This window comes from Falco rusticolus, chromosome 2, assembly GCF_015220075.1.
Source record: "Falco rusticolus isolate bFalRus1 chromosome 2, bFalRus1.pri, whole genome shotgun sequence".
Lineage (NCBI taxonomy): Eukaryota > Metazoa > Chordata > Aves > Falconiformes > Falconidae > Falco > Falco rusticolus.
The window spans coordinates 74611525-74624555 of NC_051188.1; the positions used below are offsets into that span (position 1 = coordinate 74611525).

A 13031-nucleotide genomic window follows, 5' to 3' on the forward strand; every position below is an offset into this window, starting at 1 on the left:
TCACATAAACAGACAGCTAACGCAGATACCTTATAAATCAAGTCAGCCAGACAGCAGTTTCCCCCTTCCGTTCAAGCACAAAACCACTGGTGTGCATTAGGTGCCAGAGAAAAGCTTTAGTTCTTTAACCATCCTCTCCTGTGTGCCAACAAGGTCTTTTCACTACTTGAACTTCTCCTAGACAAAGCTAGCATTCTCCACCAACAGCTACAGTCAGGCTGTTTCTGTTGCTATTTACATTTATAGGCAGTAAGAGAAATGAAATCAAAGAGATCGTGTTCTGTTTAGCTGAATCCTAACTTGTAGAAAATTTAACAGCCTTGTCAATTTAATGCCGCCATTGATTTGGAAAGTTTTGGACTGCCAGCTTAGGAAGGCATTACTGTAGGAAGCTATATTTGGAGATTTATTTTAGAAGAAAGTTCTGGACTCTTACACTCATTAAAGTGAAAGCTTAAATTCTGCAAAACCATATGGCTATCACATTCCACTCACACAGATAATCCATCTATGCCCAAGAAAAAGTTTTAACCTCCTGTAGTAAACCAAGATAAGCATAAAGACAGATTTTTCACATGCACTAAGTATTAAATAAGGGCTTCAAAAGAAAAAACTGAGCAACAACAACTGTAAGAGTACTTTGCTTCAGTCCAACAGTCAACCTTCACTACAGTTCCTTACCTTTCATGCTGCACAGGTTCTTATAAGAGAATCCTTAGCTATTAGGTAAATTTTATCCCCTTTACTCATTGTGCAGAGTATCCAAGACTTTAAGGCCAGCAGAGCCTATGCTGGAAATTTGGCCTCCCAAATCACAAAGAGGGATTAGTTGTAACTTTACCTGAAGAAGGTCGGGTGAAATCATAGTGGTCTCTGCATTGCAAATACACATTAATGAGTGGAAGAAAGCTCTCCATGTTTTTTCTGAGGTACTTTCCGGTGACACTGCTCAGACACCACAGCTCGAACTGCAGCAGGTGAGTCCTACAATGTTTTATCAGCATGCCCACAATGGCAAGGGAGGTTTCTGACCTCTGGTTAAGGCAGTGAACATGCACCTCTACGCTGACTGCATGTGCAAGGACTGGCTCACTTTGGAGAGCCTGAAGGAAAACCTTCTCCAACTCTTTGCTGGCTGATGCTGACATCAATATCCCCAAAGCTTTAATGTGCTCTGTGGATAGCAGCAGTTCTCGTTGGGGCTGCATTTGGTAGCTCTCTGTGAGGAGCTGCACCAAAACCTGTCCATAGAAGCTTAATTGTTTCCCTTTTTTAGGGGATTTTTCAGATTTCTGAGTAGTCAAGCTTGTTTCAGGAAGTTGCAGCATGGTTAAAGTGATCTCTTTCAGCTGAGCTGCAGCCATGTATGTGTGCAACTCCTCCAGAGACTCCAGCTGGCGAGACTTCTTGGAAGAGACATGGCTTCTGTCTTTCCCTGCAGCCTGTAGCTCTTTCAAGACACTTTTTGTAATAGCTTCAAAATACTTTGATAACACATGTTTGCGATCCATGCTCTGCAACATCGGGGCACCCGTTTTCAACAGCTGGAGCACACCAGAATTGAGGTGAGCCGACAGGAGCTTCACAGTGACAGGGTTTAAATTGGACCGAGGAAGAGAACGTTGTTCTAAAGCCAGGAACCAACTCTCCAGCGTAGGATGTCTAAAAATCAACATGAGTGTATCTTCTAGTGTCTGTAACGAATGGTTGTAACAGTATCACTGAACAGACAATTACAGCTGGGGGCTTTAGGGGGGCGGTGTCTAAAAATCATTCACCTGCCTGTTTCCTGGAGCTTGTTAATTACAATTACTGAACAGAAATTGTCTACTAACTGGTCAGAGGATAAAAATATTAACAAATTGCAAGCACATAAATACCATTCTGCCAACATTTATGATGTGGAAGGCATGCCTCCACTGAACGTTCTCCACATCTAAGCACATTTACAGGGAAAACTGTGTATTGTGGGGTTGTCAATAGAATACCATTCTAATCTCCACAAGTCCACAGAACAGATGAAAGGAGGGGAAAAAAGTCCCTCCTTCAAGTACATGATTTTCACAACCAGGCTTTATACAAGGCTTAGGGAATAGAATTTCTTTTGCAAAGGTCAGAGATCTATGTCAGGACCTCTCCTGATGGTATTCCAGATCAGGGGTGAGACTGTCGATGATACAGCTTGGTCAAATCTCCAGACAGTAGTTTTGTGACTGCTGGACCACATGCTCAAAGTTCCTAAGTCCTCCTTTAGACCTCACCAGCATCTCTCTGCATCAACCTGTTTCCATTCGATTACAACTCCATGAAACACACAATGCATGATATCGTGTTCACTCCCTGCCCTTCTGAGGATGTGGCAAAAGCTACAGTAATACTTCTACAAAGCAGTAAAATCCTATTCAGTCCTATACCTCACACAGGAAGCATGTGACAGACACACTTTAATCTTAACTGAAAACCCAGAAATCCTCATGACCATTACCAAGTCACAGCACTCACATAGCCTGATCCTGGCTACATCCCCTGTTCTCTGTCACGTTTAGCCAGTTTCATGTTTTGGTGATCAGTGAAAATGTATCAACTTAATTTGAGCTCAAAAATTGTTCATGTTTAAGATCATTTGCTTTAATTAAAGGTTCAGAAAAACTTACGACTATTTCCCTAGAAAATATATCAAACCAAAGTTTACTAACAATGTCAGCTTCTGGCCTGTGTATCAAGGAATTTGGTACCTTGTCATTTGAAGACTCCTCTGTAATCAGAGATTCCTCGTCCATAAAGAGACCTGATTCAGTCTGATGCTCTTCTCGTTTCTGCTGATTATCCAACTCAATCTGATTTCCCCGGCACAAGCAGCTGCTCAGGAGGTCCACACAGAGGTCAACAAGGCGAGGACCAAAAGTTTTACTAAGCTGTGAAAATACAGACACCTTGGAAGTTGAGAAAAGAGAAGGATGGGAGCAGAACGATATCCAACAGGAACCAAAATTATGAACTTCCTAGATTACAACCTTTTCAATCACTCTCCTCTGTAGACATCTGATTCTAAGAAAGGTGTCAGGGCACCAAATAAATATTTATAGGTTTTCACGTATACTGTGACTTTTGGTGTAACAGAGGACAGTAAATTTCATTCTCTGGAAAGGCTTCTTATGGAGAGCCAGGAGCTGGATTAAAATCTGGAGTTTATTTGCACTACGCAAAGATCAGTAAGGTAACCCATGCAAAGCAAATTCAAGACTCCTTAGCAGTTAGAAGGACAGAAATTTGTGTACGAATTAGGTGCAGGTTTGTCTGGTGCTCAATAGCTTCAAGTGAGAGCTGAGCACATGAAAAAGCTGCAGAACTGGATCCTTCAGTTCTAACAGCCAAATCATTTGTACTTTCTGCATTAAAATAAACCAAACCAACCCACAATATCATCATATTGTTCTTACACTGCCAAAGTTCTCCACTGTGGATTTCAGGTATAGCAACACATGCTTTACTCCTAACAAAAGCTGTTCAGGTGGGAGCTGGGACGCCAAGTCTTTCAGTTTTGTCTGGATATCATCTTCCAGTAAGGTATTGCCTCCTCTCTCATAGGCTTTCTTTAGCAAAGTGGTAAATACAGAGTCCAGGGCCACAAAAGGTTCTTTGCATCTCTCTCTGTGTTTTTTAAACTATTTAAAAATGGAAAAAAACATAAGAGAAAAATAAAGATAGATATGAATCAAAAGTTTCTTCAGCTACCTTTGTTTTGAAATGAGTTCTGTGCTGAAACCGGGACTGAAGTGCTGGGAGCACATGTGTACAGTCCTGCTGTCACAGAGCTATTCAAAGGTGTCCCATGGGGAATCTGCATAAGGTCACTGCTGGGCTAACAGAAAAACACATCAACACCTAGCACAGGTGGTCCATGCATTCCCAACCCACACCTGGGTGAATTCCAACCACTGTAAACTGGCTCCTTGGGCCCCATTACACATTATGCTACATTGTGCCTGATGAGGAGCTGTAATCTGGGTGATTGTGTACAACCCTTGAGCCCTGGCTTCACTTCCCAACCACAACAAAGACCTCTTGTGTCAACAGAGGAAAGCCCTTGAGCAAATCTGTGTCCCAGTGTGATCAAGAAGCAGTACAGAATTAGCTTAGTGTAAAAGCATTTTCTGATGAAAATGTAACCTTTATATACTGTGAGGTTTTACAGTAATACTAGCTCAAGTGAGTTCTGGTATTCCATACCACAGGTTCCTGAGATTGCTGGGGTATCCAGAGTTTATAGTACTGATTAAATTGGTAGAGCTGAGGGTACTTAGAAACTTTCAGGGACTGCAGATCTTTATCATAGAGCTGGAACATCAAGCAGAGGGCAAGGGGTTCTCTCTGAGAGTGCAGGAGGTCAGTGAAAACAGCAACAAGATACTCTACAATGTGTGCACCTAGAAAAGAAAAAAAACCAAGTTCTGTTTACAGAAGTAATCTGCATAAGCACAGCCATGAGGGCCACCCTCTTTCCTTAAAGCCTAGGCAACAGGCCATACAGCATCCTTTAGAAAAGAACTGAATAGGATTAAAAGGTGTTTGTGATAAGACAGACACATGTTCCTGACCCACGGAAGTATCTGGAAAAATCCTCCATACAGTACTCCTTGTTGAAGTAAATAATCACCCCCCTTCAAGATCCATGCTCAGGTTGGCCTGTTTCCTTCCAGACAAACATAATTAGTGCCTTTACTCTGTTCTGCTAAACTTGTCTGTAGTTTGGTGGATAAAGACTCCAGCCAAGGACTACCTAAGAGAACTCATTTGTACTGGGGAAACACAGCCAGGTTAAGATGCACTGGTATAAATATGGAGGATTTTCTTTCAGAACTGGGACTTTCAGTCCCACCCCAGATGATACTCAACAGCCAAATACACATAGTACTTAGTGAGGTATGGTGGGGTTGGCAAATCCTGCTCTGAGGCCAACTGCTACCCCTGTGACTCTTCACTCCACCAAGTTCTTTCCTCAAGGAGGCAGTAGAACTTTGCAACATTCACCCCTGCAGCTTCATCTCTGAAGCTGTCTTTGGAAAACATGTGCATTTTCTATTCAGCAGCCCAGTCCTCCCTCCCCTAGTGACTGGTCTCAGTGGAAGAGTTGCTACAGGCACTGAAACCACCTTCCTCTCGTGATCTGCGTGCTTGGTGCTTAAAACACTCTGTTACTGAAGTGCAACTGCTTCCATGCCAAGACTGTCCATGCAGGGACACTGTGTGCACTGCTCCTCAGTCCCTTCTATACTGTGCATTCTCCTCCTCCACTTCCCTGCATCTCATCGGGGAAAGGTGAGCTCTCTTTTTCTAACCTGGACAAGTTTGTTTTCCCACAGTAAGAGCTCCCTAGAGTCAAACGGCAGTTTGTGCAATGCCTGCATTTCCATCTATTTTCCCTACTCCAGAAACCAAGAGCAAGCTTCTTCAGGGTCAGCAAAAAAGGACAGAAGCACCTCATAAGCTTTAATGCCTCTCTTGAGCAGGGAACACCATTGATTTGCACCTCCTTCTGCTTGCAATGAAGATAATAAAATGTCCCAAGGAACTCACTAGGTAACAATGATCCCATTTCCACTCCACTAGCACAGATGATACATAGAAACAAAAAAGTCTGTACCTGTTCCATTTTCAGTCTGAAGCAACAGTACATTCCTGGCTTCTAATGCAGCAGGAACAACAGCACTGAATGGAAATGTTTGGATAACCATGTCTTCATTTAAAGTGAACCCAATTTCTTCATCTAAGCCATCACTGCCCTCAATTAGGACATCCACCATATCCAGGACATCTATTAAGCGAAGAAAAAACGTAAGCAGAGGGTTCAGACTAACTAGAAAACAATATTAAGTACGGACATAACAGTGACAGGAAATATGTATGGGGAAGTATGAAGGAAGCAGCCACTTCCCCATTAAAAGAACATTCTGAGCAGTCCTTGAAGAGGTTTTCAACTCTACATGGCCAGAGAACCGAATCTTGGTCATGAGTCTTTAACATACAAAGAAGATACCATGCATTCTGTGCTAGCATTACATCTCTGTAATACAGTCAGCTCAAGGCAACTGATCCATATGGTACTGAGTGTTAAACTACCTCATTTATCTTACATTTATGTACTGCAAAATCCTACACATGGACTGTTACAACAGCTAGCACACAGTAAGGTGTCCACATCTGCAGAATCTTGAGTTTGTCTGCAGTAGGGCTGCGACTGGTCCCAGAAAGCAGGTGCAGCAAAATTCTAGCTGTGTGCCTGGGAGCAAGAAAGTTCCCTGGGCACCTCAGCTCATTCCTCCTGGACGAAGAGATATTAGCAGCCCCAGGAAGAATGGTAATAGTTTTCTTTTTAGTTAGAAAATGCTGCTGCAGGAGCCTGAAGAGAAATGCGAAATACCATTCAAACTGCATCCAAAATTACTTTTGGGGGTAAAATGGTAAGTTTGCAATTCAGACTTCTACTTGCGATACTAAATACAACTGGAGGGCTGGATCCTGTAGGTCCTTACTTCAGTGGGATTTCTGTAGCTATCAGTTATCAGTTTGCAGAATAGAGCTAGAAAATTTACAAAGCCTTAGAAGTCTCTGTTGTTAAGGGAATTGCCACATACCATCAATGTGAGAGACAGGGATGCTGACATTATCAGAGTCTTGTTTAAACATATTAACTTGGAGCATACTGGCTTCCTGAACAAGGTCTGCTGCTTTATCTGTATATGGATAGGGATTTGTCACCAGTTTCAACAGGATCTGTTAACAAAGGTTGACAGAGAAATGTAAGTGCACAGGCTATTATGTCTTCGGGAACCTTATCTTTTTAAGAAAGACCACGTGCTAGAAGTGGCTGGAAGCTGGAAAATTTTTTACGAGGACGACTTCCATATACTTCTGCAGGAATCTGCCCATGGTTACTGCTGTACATGGGACACTGGGTCCGATAGGAAAAGTCCACTGCAATTTTGCACCAAAAGTGCTACCACAGACCCAGAGTCCCTGAGGAAATTGCATTGAAAATGAAGCACTGGGCATTTAACATCCTGAAAAGCAAACAGGAAATGTCATTTTTTCTTGTAAAAGATTACAGTTTACTTAGGTCTGATAATTTTGGCAGGTATTGCCACATAAAGAAAAGAGGAGTGAGAGCTACCCCCACACACACAACACTCTACCCTTCTATCAACAGTGCTGTAATAACAACTTATCTTTCTGGATTGCATTTTCCTACAAATCATTTCACTGTCCTTCCACCCAAGACAAGAAAAAACGTCAGTTCTGTATAAAGAATTACAAACACTGCTCTTCTCAGAATTCATTCACTGATCTTTGACAAGGTTCTCAAGAATAGCAACAAAATAATTAGTTTCCATTAATGCTATTCTTGGCATTGTTTATCCAGCTAATTTGAACAGTTGTTACCCTTTCCAAAAACTGAATCACTGCTTCCTTTTTGTCTTCTTTTGTATTATCCAAGTGTTCCAGCCAAACCGAAAGTTCCTTCCACGTGTACTCAAACACTCCGCTGTCACGTAGAACCTGTCCAGAAAACCAAAGGGGGAGTGGGGGGGTGGGTGAGGTGTAAAAAACCCAAAACCAACTAAAATACAAAACAAATAAAAAGCACAGATCTTTTTGTATAGCAACTTCATATTTTCTTCTTCTTGGAACGAAAGAAAAAAAAGCAGGTTGATGAAAAGAATTATTAGTCACTCTCTTCTCATCACCCCCCAGTTCAAGAGGCCTTACTCCTACTCTCCAGTGCCACTCTAACTGCATAACGAAGGGTAAAACAATGTATTTTTTAAAACAAAATCTCCCAAGACTGTATCAACTGGCCTTAGCATAACTAGGACCAAGGCCTAGTGTCTTCCTCATGGCTGTTTGCTTACTGATCTCTCAGCAAAGGCAGTAAGAGATGAGGCATGACTATGTTACAGGTGGTGAATGAAACCCACCGAGCTCTGCCAGACACACACAGGCTCTGTATGAAAAGGGAAAGCAGTCCTGAGGCAGAGAAAGGAGGGCTTCTTAAGAATGGCCAAAGAGGCAAAATGTAGCCTTACTCACTCCCTGCTGATTTTTCCAGTTGCAAGAAACCTCCTTCTGCTCCTGTCTTCAAAGAGCCTCTCCTCCTCTCACCTGCTGTCCGCAGCACAAGCCCAGTACAACTTCATTTGGTTCTTGCCCTCACACTGACCACGTGTATGGGCTGGATCCCATATGTACCTTGTTCCAAGTATGCTGCAAACACCTATTCACCGCACTGGGCAGCGAGCACATGGCGACCTCACTGTGAATGTTCATTCCCATGCATGTGGAATACAAGACTTCTACAAGAACTTGTGACACAGGAACCAAGCACGTGCTGGGGCAGTATGCACCAGACCTAGAGGCTGTTGTGCTACCTGCAGCAGTGCTCACTGCAGCAGCCTCTCTGTCACTTCATCGCTCAAGGCCTACAGTGCAGGGACACACAGAGAGAAAGCCAGATATGGCACAGAGCCCAGCCAATCCATCTTGCTGGTCCCAGCCTGCAAAGACCCTTGTATGTTGGACACTTTCAATGGAGCTGGTGTGCCCCCTGTCCCATAACGCGGCCCGAAACTGTGCCCTGTAACAGGGGCTACTACAACGCTGACTCACACGCTGGCAAGAAAGGTCCCCCTAAGGCACAGCCAAAGGTAAGAGCCAGGGTAAAGGCTGACAGGACTTTCTGTTCAACCACGTCAAGTCCTTCCTGTTATCAGTCAGCAGCCAGCACAAATCCTACTGAGGTCAAAGTTGCCTGGACACCAATGATTTGTTCCCCCCACCTTAGTAAATCTTACTTTTATAATTTCAGGGGAGCAGGCTATACTGCTCTAAGAGGGTTGTACATCTTTATAGCATTACAGCAAGAAAAAAAAAAAGTGCCATACCCTTAAAAACAGCCTGTAGGGGGGCTTTTGAAAACTACTGATATAAAGGAAAATCATTGTAAATTAGATTTAATCAGGCTACTTGTGCTTAAAAGACTTGGGCAGATGGGTAAACAGTCAAATAAATGAACATCAGGTCGCAACCACAGCCTGATCCACAGAAAAGCGTAGGCATACTCACAGCTGCTGTGGGTAGTGAGGCAGACACAATTTTACCATAGTCAAGTAACAGGCATTAACATATTTAGACATTTTTGCCCACTTTCATGCTCTCAAAATTCCAGCCCTTATCTGAGGCATTTAAATTAGGAACCTGGTGGCCCTATGCACTGTCTGTAAAAGAAAGGAAGGAGGAGGGAGAAGAGAAGGAGGAACGGCTGTCTGAAGGACAATCCAGATGACAGGCGACTTGAACTACACGATGGTAGAACCAACTGCCTCTCATTCTCAACAAGAGGAAAGCTTGACCAGCTTCCTAACTCTGGCACCTATGTTAAATGACTGTAATTATACAGAATGAATCTGTGCTTTTGTTTCTCCAGACACACAAAATACAAAGGAAACTATCACAGCTCATTTGCTCTACATTTACTCTGTGTACACCACCTCCAGCTATAAAAACAACACTCCTGCTTACAAGAATCTGACAAGCCAATTCATTTAAAGAAAGAAAAAAACAAAGAAAAGAAAAAAGGATTAATTTTTAAATAATTAACTATTTTTGGCAGAGTCTCAAAATAGAAATACACTTGCAGCTCTCATGAAAACAGGCAGGAACAGAATGTGAAATCCAAAAACATGCTTTCTGATTATATGGCACTGTTGAAAAATAAGCAAAACACACTCATTAACATCTATTCTTAGCAGGCTGTCTGCTGACGTAACTGCCCTAACCTCACTGCTCCTGTATTCTCTTCAGAGAAAATGAAATGGACTGAATCTAAAATGGGAAACAAGAATGAGTCAGACAGCCTACGTCTCCACTCAGCAAAAGAATCCAAATACACTAGAAAAACTGTACTGGGTAGCTTTTGATTGAGATATTCATTACTATGTGACAAAGTTAACCAGAATTTAATCCCTTGCAGGGATCAAGGGCAACTAAAACCTAATTCAATGACTGTAACTTTGCTTTAGTGGACTGAATGTTACAATTGCACCCTGCAATTGAAGCTAAACACAGAAATTAAGTGCACAAAGCTGTATACAAACTTATATGCTGCTATTACTACGGGACACTGCACCAGGAGCCCTGTTCAGGGCTTAGAACAGCTTTTTGGATTTTCTCCTGGTGGGAACAGTTTGGTTTGGTTTCCTTTTAATTTAGGTTGCTACCCCTACTTAGATAATTAAAAGATGCCCAGTTCTAAAAAGATACTGAAAACAACAGCCACTGGTGCCTTCATGAGACTTGTAGTTGATCAGCACTTCTGAAAAGTCAGGTAACTTATTTAAATGCACAGAAGGGGATTTTAATTCATTTTTAAGACAGAAGTACTGCTTGTATCAGACTGTAACAAATAGGATTATTTTGCAAGGCCAGAGCAAACAAGCTAAGGTTTTAGGAAGGCTAGGGTGATGAAGGACGGGTTAAATAAATGAGCATAAAAAAAATCATCTCACTTGATCAACGTCCAGACCTTTGCAAACACAAACTACATTGATTTATTACAGTATCAGAATTCATTCAGCCTAGAGGGGTGGGCTGACATTTTCCTTACTATTTCATCAACTGTTGCAGCAAATGCAGTTGACAACATTTACCTTCATAGAATATTTAGCTCATTGATAGTTATCTGACAGCAAATTCTGGTAAGTCACAAAAAGCAGGAGAGAAGATTCAGTTGGCCACACAACTATATGGTAATGGTATCTGCTTTAAGAAAAAATTTTACAATCCTGAAATTTCAGACCAATGTGATATAGTGAGTATCCTGATATTTCAGATCAAGTGCTTACCTTGATGATCAGTTTTTTGGTTGCAATTTTCAGATGACATTGGTTACTTGTAACAAACATTTTCATCAGTAAATAGAATACCGACTTTTCACCAGATACCTTCTCTGTCTCAGAGACATCCTAAAACAAAATATATATATTTACTGGTACAGCAACACTGTACAGGATTATGTTGCACTCAAGTAGGTATGTAATATAATTATATTATTTTATAGACCTGCCTAAAAGGGCCTGAAATTAATGAGACCATTTATACTACTTTGCATTCAATGAGCCAGGAAAAACAAGTACAAGGGTTTTTTAGAAAGTGGAAGAAGAGAGGAGTAACAGAAACACCAACTCATACAAGGGTCCAAGAAAAACACACCTTCCTCCTCAATCATCCATTCTACTTCTATTATCCCCAGGAATTCAGATTTCCTACAAGTACTGTCTGAATAAGAAACGTAATAATTTAAAAGATGGATCCCCAAAGAACAAGAAAACAATGCAAGTCACAGGGATGCTGCACACTACCTGAACATCAAATGACAATCCTTCAGCCACCTCCCCTGCTTTTCTCCCTGATTTGCATTTGATGTCTAACAACCGCAACCCTCTGTAATATTGCCAGATCTGGCTTCTATCTTTTCTGTTAAAACCTGTCTATACCAGAAGCCACAAGAAAATACTGGAGCTTCTTTGCCTGTTTCCAGGTTTTCCTTTGCTGGCTCTTAACTCTCCTCACTTTTCCTTTATGGCCAGCTGGAAACAGCTGACAAGGCAGGGTCACAGTCACACATGCCCATAGGTCTCTCTGCTTCCCCGCAAAGCAGACTCTCTTTCTCTAGACATGCAAAACAGACACTCTACAGCTTTCTTATTTTACAAGGCTGCAGTAAAGGAGCAAGCAGGGGCCCTGAAGGTTTCCTGTAAATATGGAGGGACAGACTTAACAGATAACAGAATCTTCCCTGGGAATAGGTGGGATGGCTCCCCTCAGCAGCTCATTTCCTTGGTCTGAAATCTCAGGTGTTCCAGACAAGTGGAAACCAGCAAATTCTCACTTGTGCCCCCTCCAAAGATAAGAAGAGCTGAAGGAACCCTGTCCAGCTCTTGTCAGGGATGCAAAAATTTCTGTCCTTGCAGAAAAACTTTTCAGCTCAGAAGGGATCCTTCACTAAAGCTAAGACTATAATTCCTACTGGTTTTACAAGAGGGTCATCTCCTAAAATGACTTGACTGGGACTAGTTTAAAACTAGGCAGTGTCAGCTGTAAAGATTTGAGGACAACGGGCCAAAGAAACATAACTCTGCCTTGAAGTCTCTTACCTGTACTCTGAACCAGGCAAATTTATTTGCAGGAAGTTCCAAAGCCACTTTCAGTATGTGGTGCTGCAGAACAGGAGGGACCTCCTCTCGGAGGCCCTTTTCAGTGACAATACCTGAGGTTTGAAAGCAATGCAATCAACTTCATTTTGGTATATCTTCCTGAGATCTCAGAACACTAATCATTTAGGGTTTCAAACCACCACTGTGAGATAAGCTGGCAATCCACACATTTTCGTACCATGACATTCCCAGACAGACTACGATTATGTTTGGCCAACCTAAGGCTGAAACCCAGCCCTCAGCAGGGAGAGTCTAATACCTGCCCCTGGCACATTGCTTGTGCATGGGAATACAAAATCTCTTCTATCAGTCTTAGCAACCCTGAGAAGTTGTGTTCTACAGGAAGTAAAGAGGATGCTTAAACTGGAGACCAAAATACAAAATTTAAGTCAGTAACAAATCTTAACACTTATACATTACAATATTTGCTACAGCCAATGGAACTTGTGTCTCTCCATACATCACTTTTATCATCTGCTAATGACTGCTATGGCATAACCTCAGAATTATTCACCTTACAAGTCACAAAGCTGTGCAGAGACCCTCACAGTGTGCTCCAGAAATTGACCTGCTCACACATTAACTACAGTTAAGTTACATACAGAAATCAGCTGCATAAAGCTTTGTTGTCAGTGTGCTTTTCATAGTCCGTGTAGCATCTCTGTGGTCCAAATCAGAGAGAGAACAATTTTAAAAATCACTACAAAGTCTAGCCAACAGCAAGACCAAACAATAAAACTGTACCAGCTGTTTAAACAACTT

General features: G+C 42.0%; 1 protein-coding gene across 1 annotated transcript in view; it reads right to left on the bottom strand.

The window, feature by feature from the left end:
* Positions 1-13031, bottom strand: part of URB1 (URB1 ribosome biogenesis homolog) — a 53931-nt gene that overhangs the window by 21702 nt on the left and 19198 nt on the right. Inside the window, exons 14-22 of the mRNA XM_037376343.1 lie at positions 12210-12322; positions 10899-11018; positions 7441-7557; positions 6636-6774; positions 5645-5815; positions 4231-4427; positions 3441-3665; positions 2736-2915; positions 842-1694 (exon numbers count right to left, since the gene is read on the bottom strand). Coding sequence (XP_037232240.1) covers positions 842-1694; positions 2736-2915; positions 3441-3665; positions 4231-4427; positions 5645-5815; positions 6636-6774; positions 7441-7557; positions 10899-11018; positions 12210-12322 — 2115 coding nt within the window. The remainder of the gene's footprint in view (positions 1-841; positions 1695-2735; positions 2916-3440; positions 3666-4230; positions 4428-5644; positions 5816-6635; positions 6775-7440; positions 7558-10898; positions 11019-12209; positions 12323-13031) is intronic.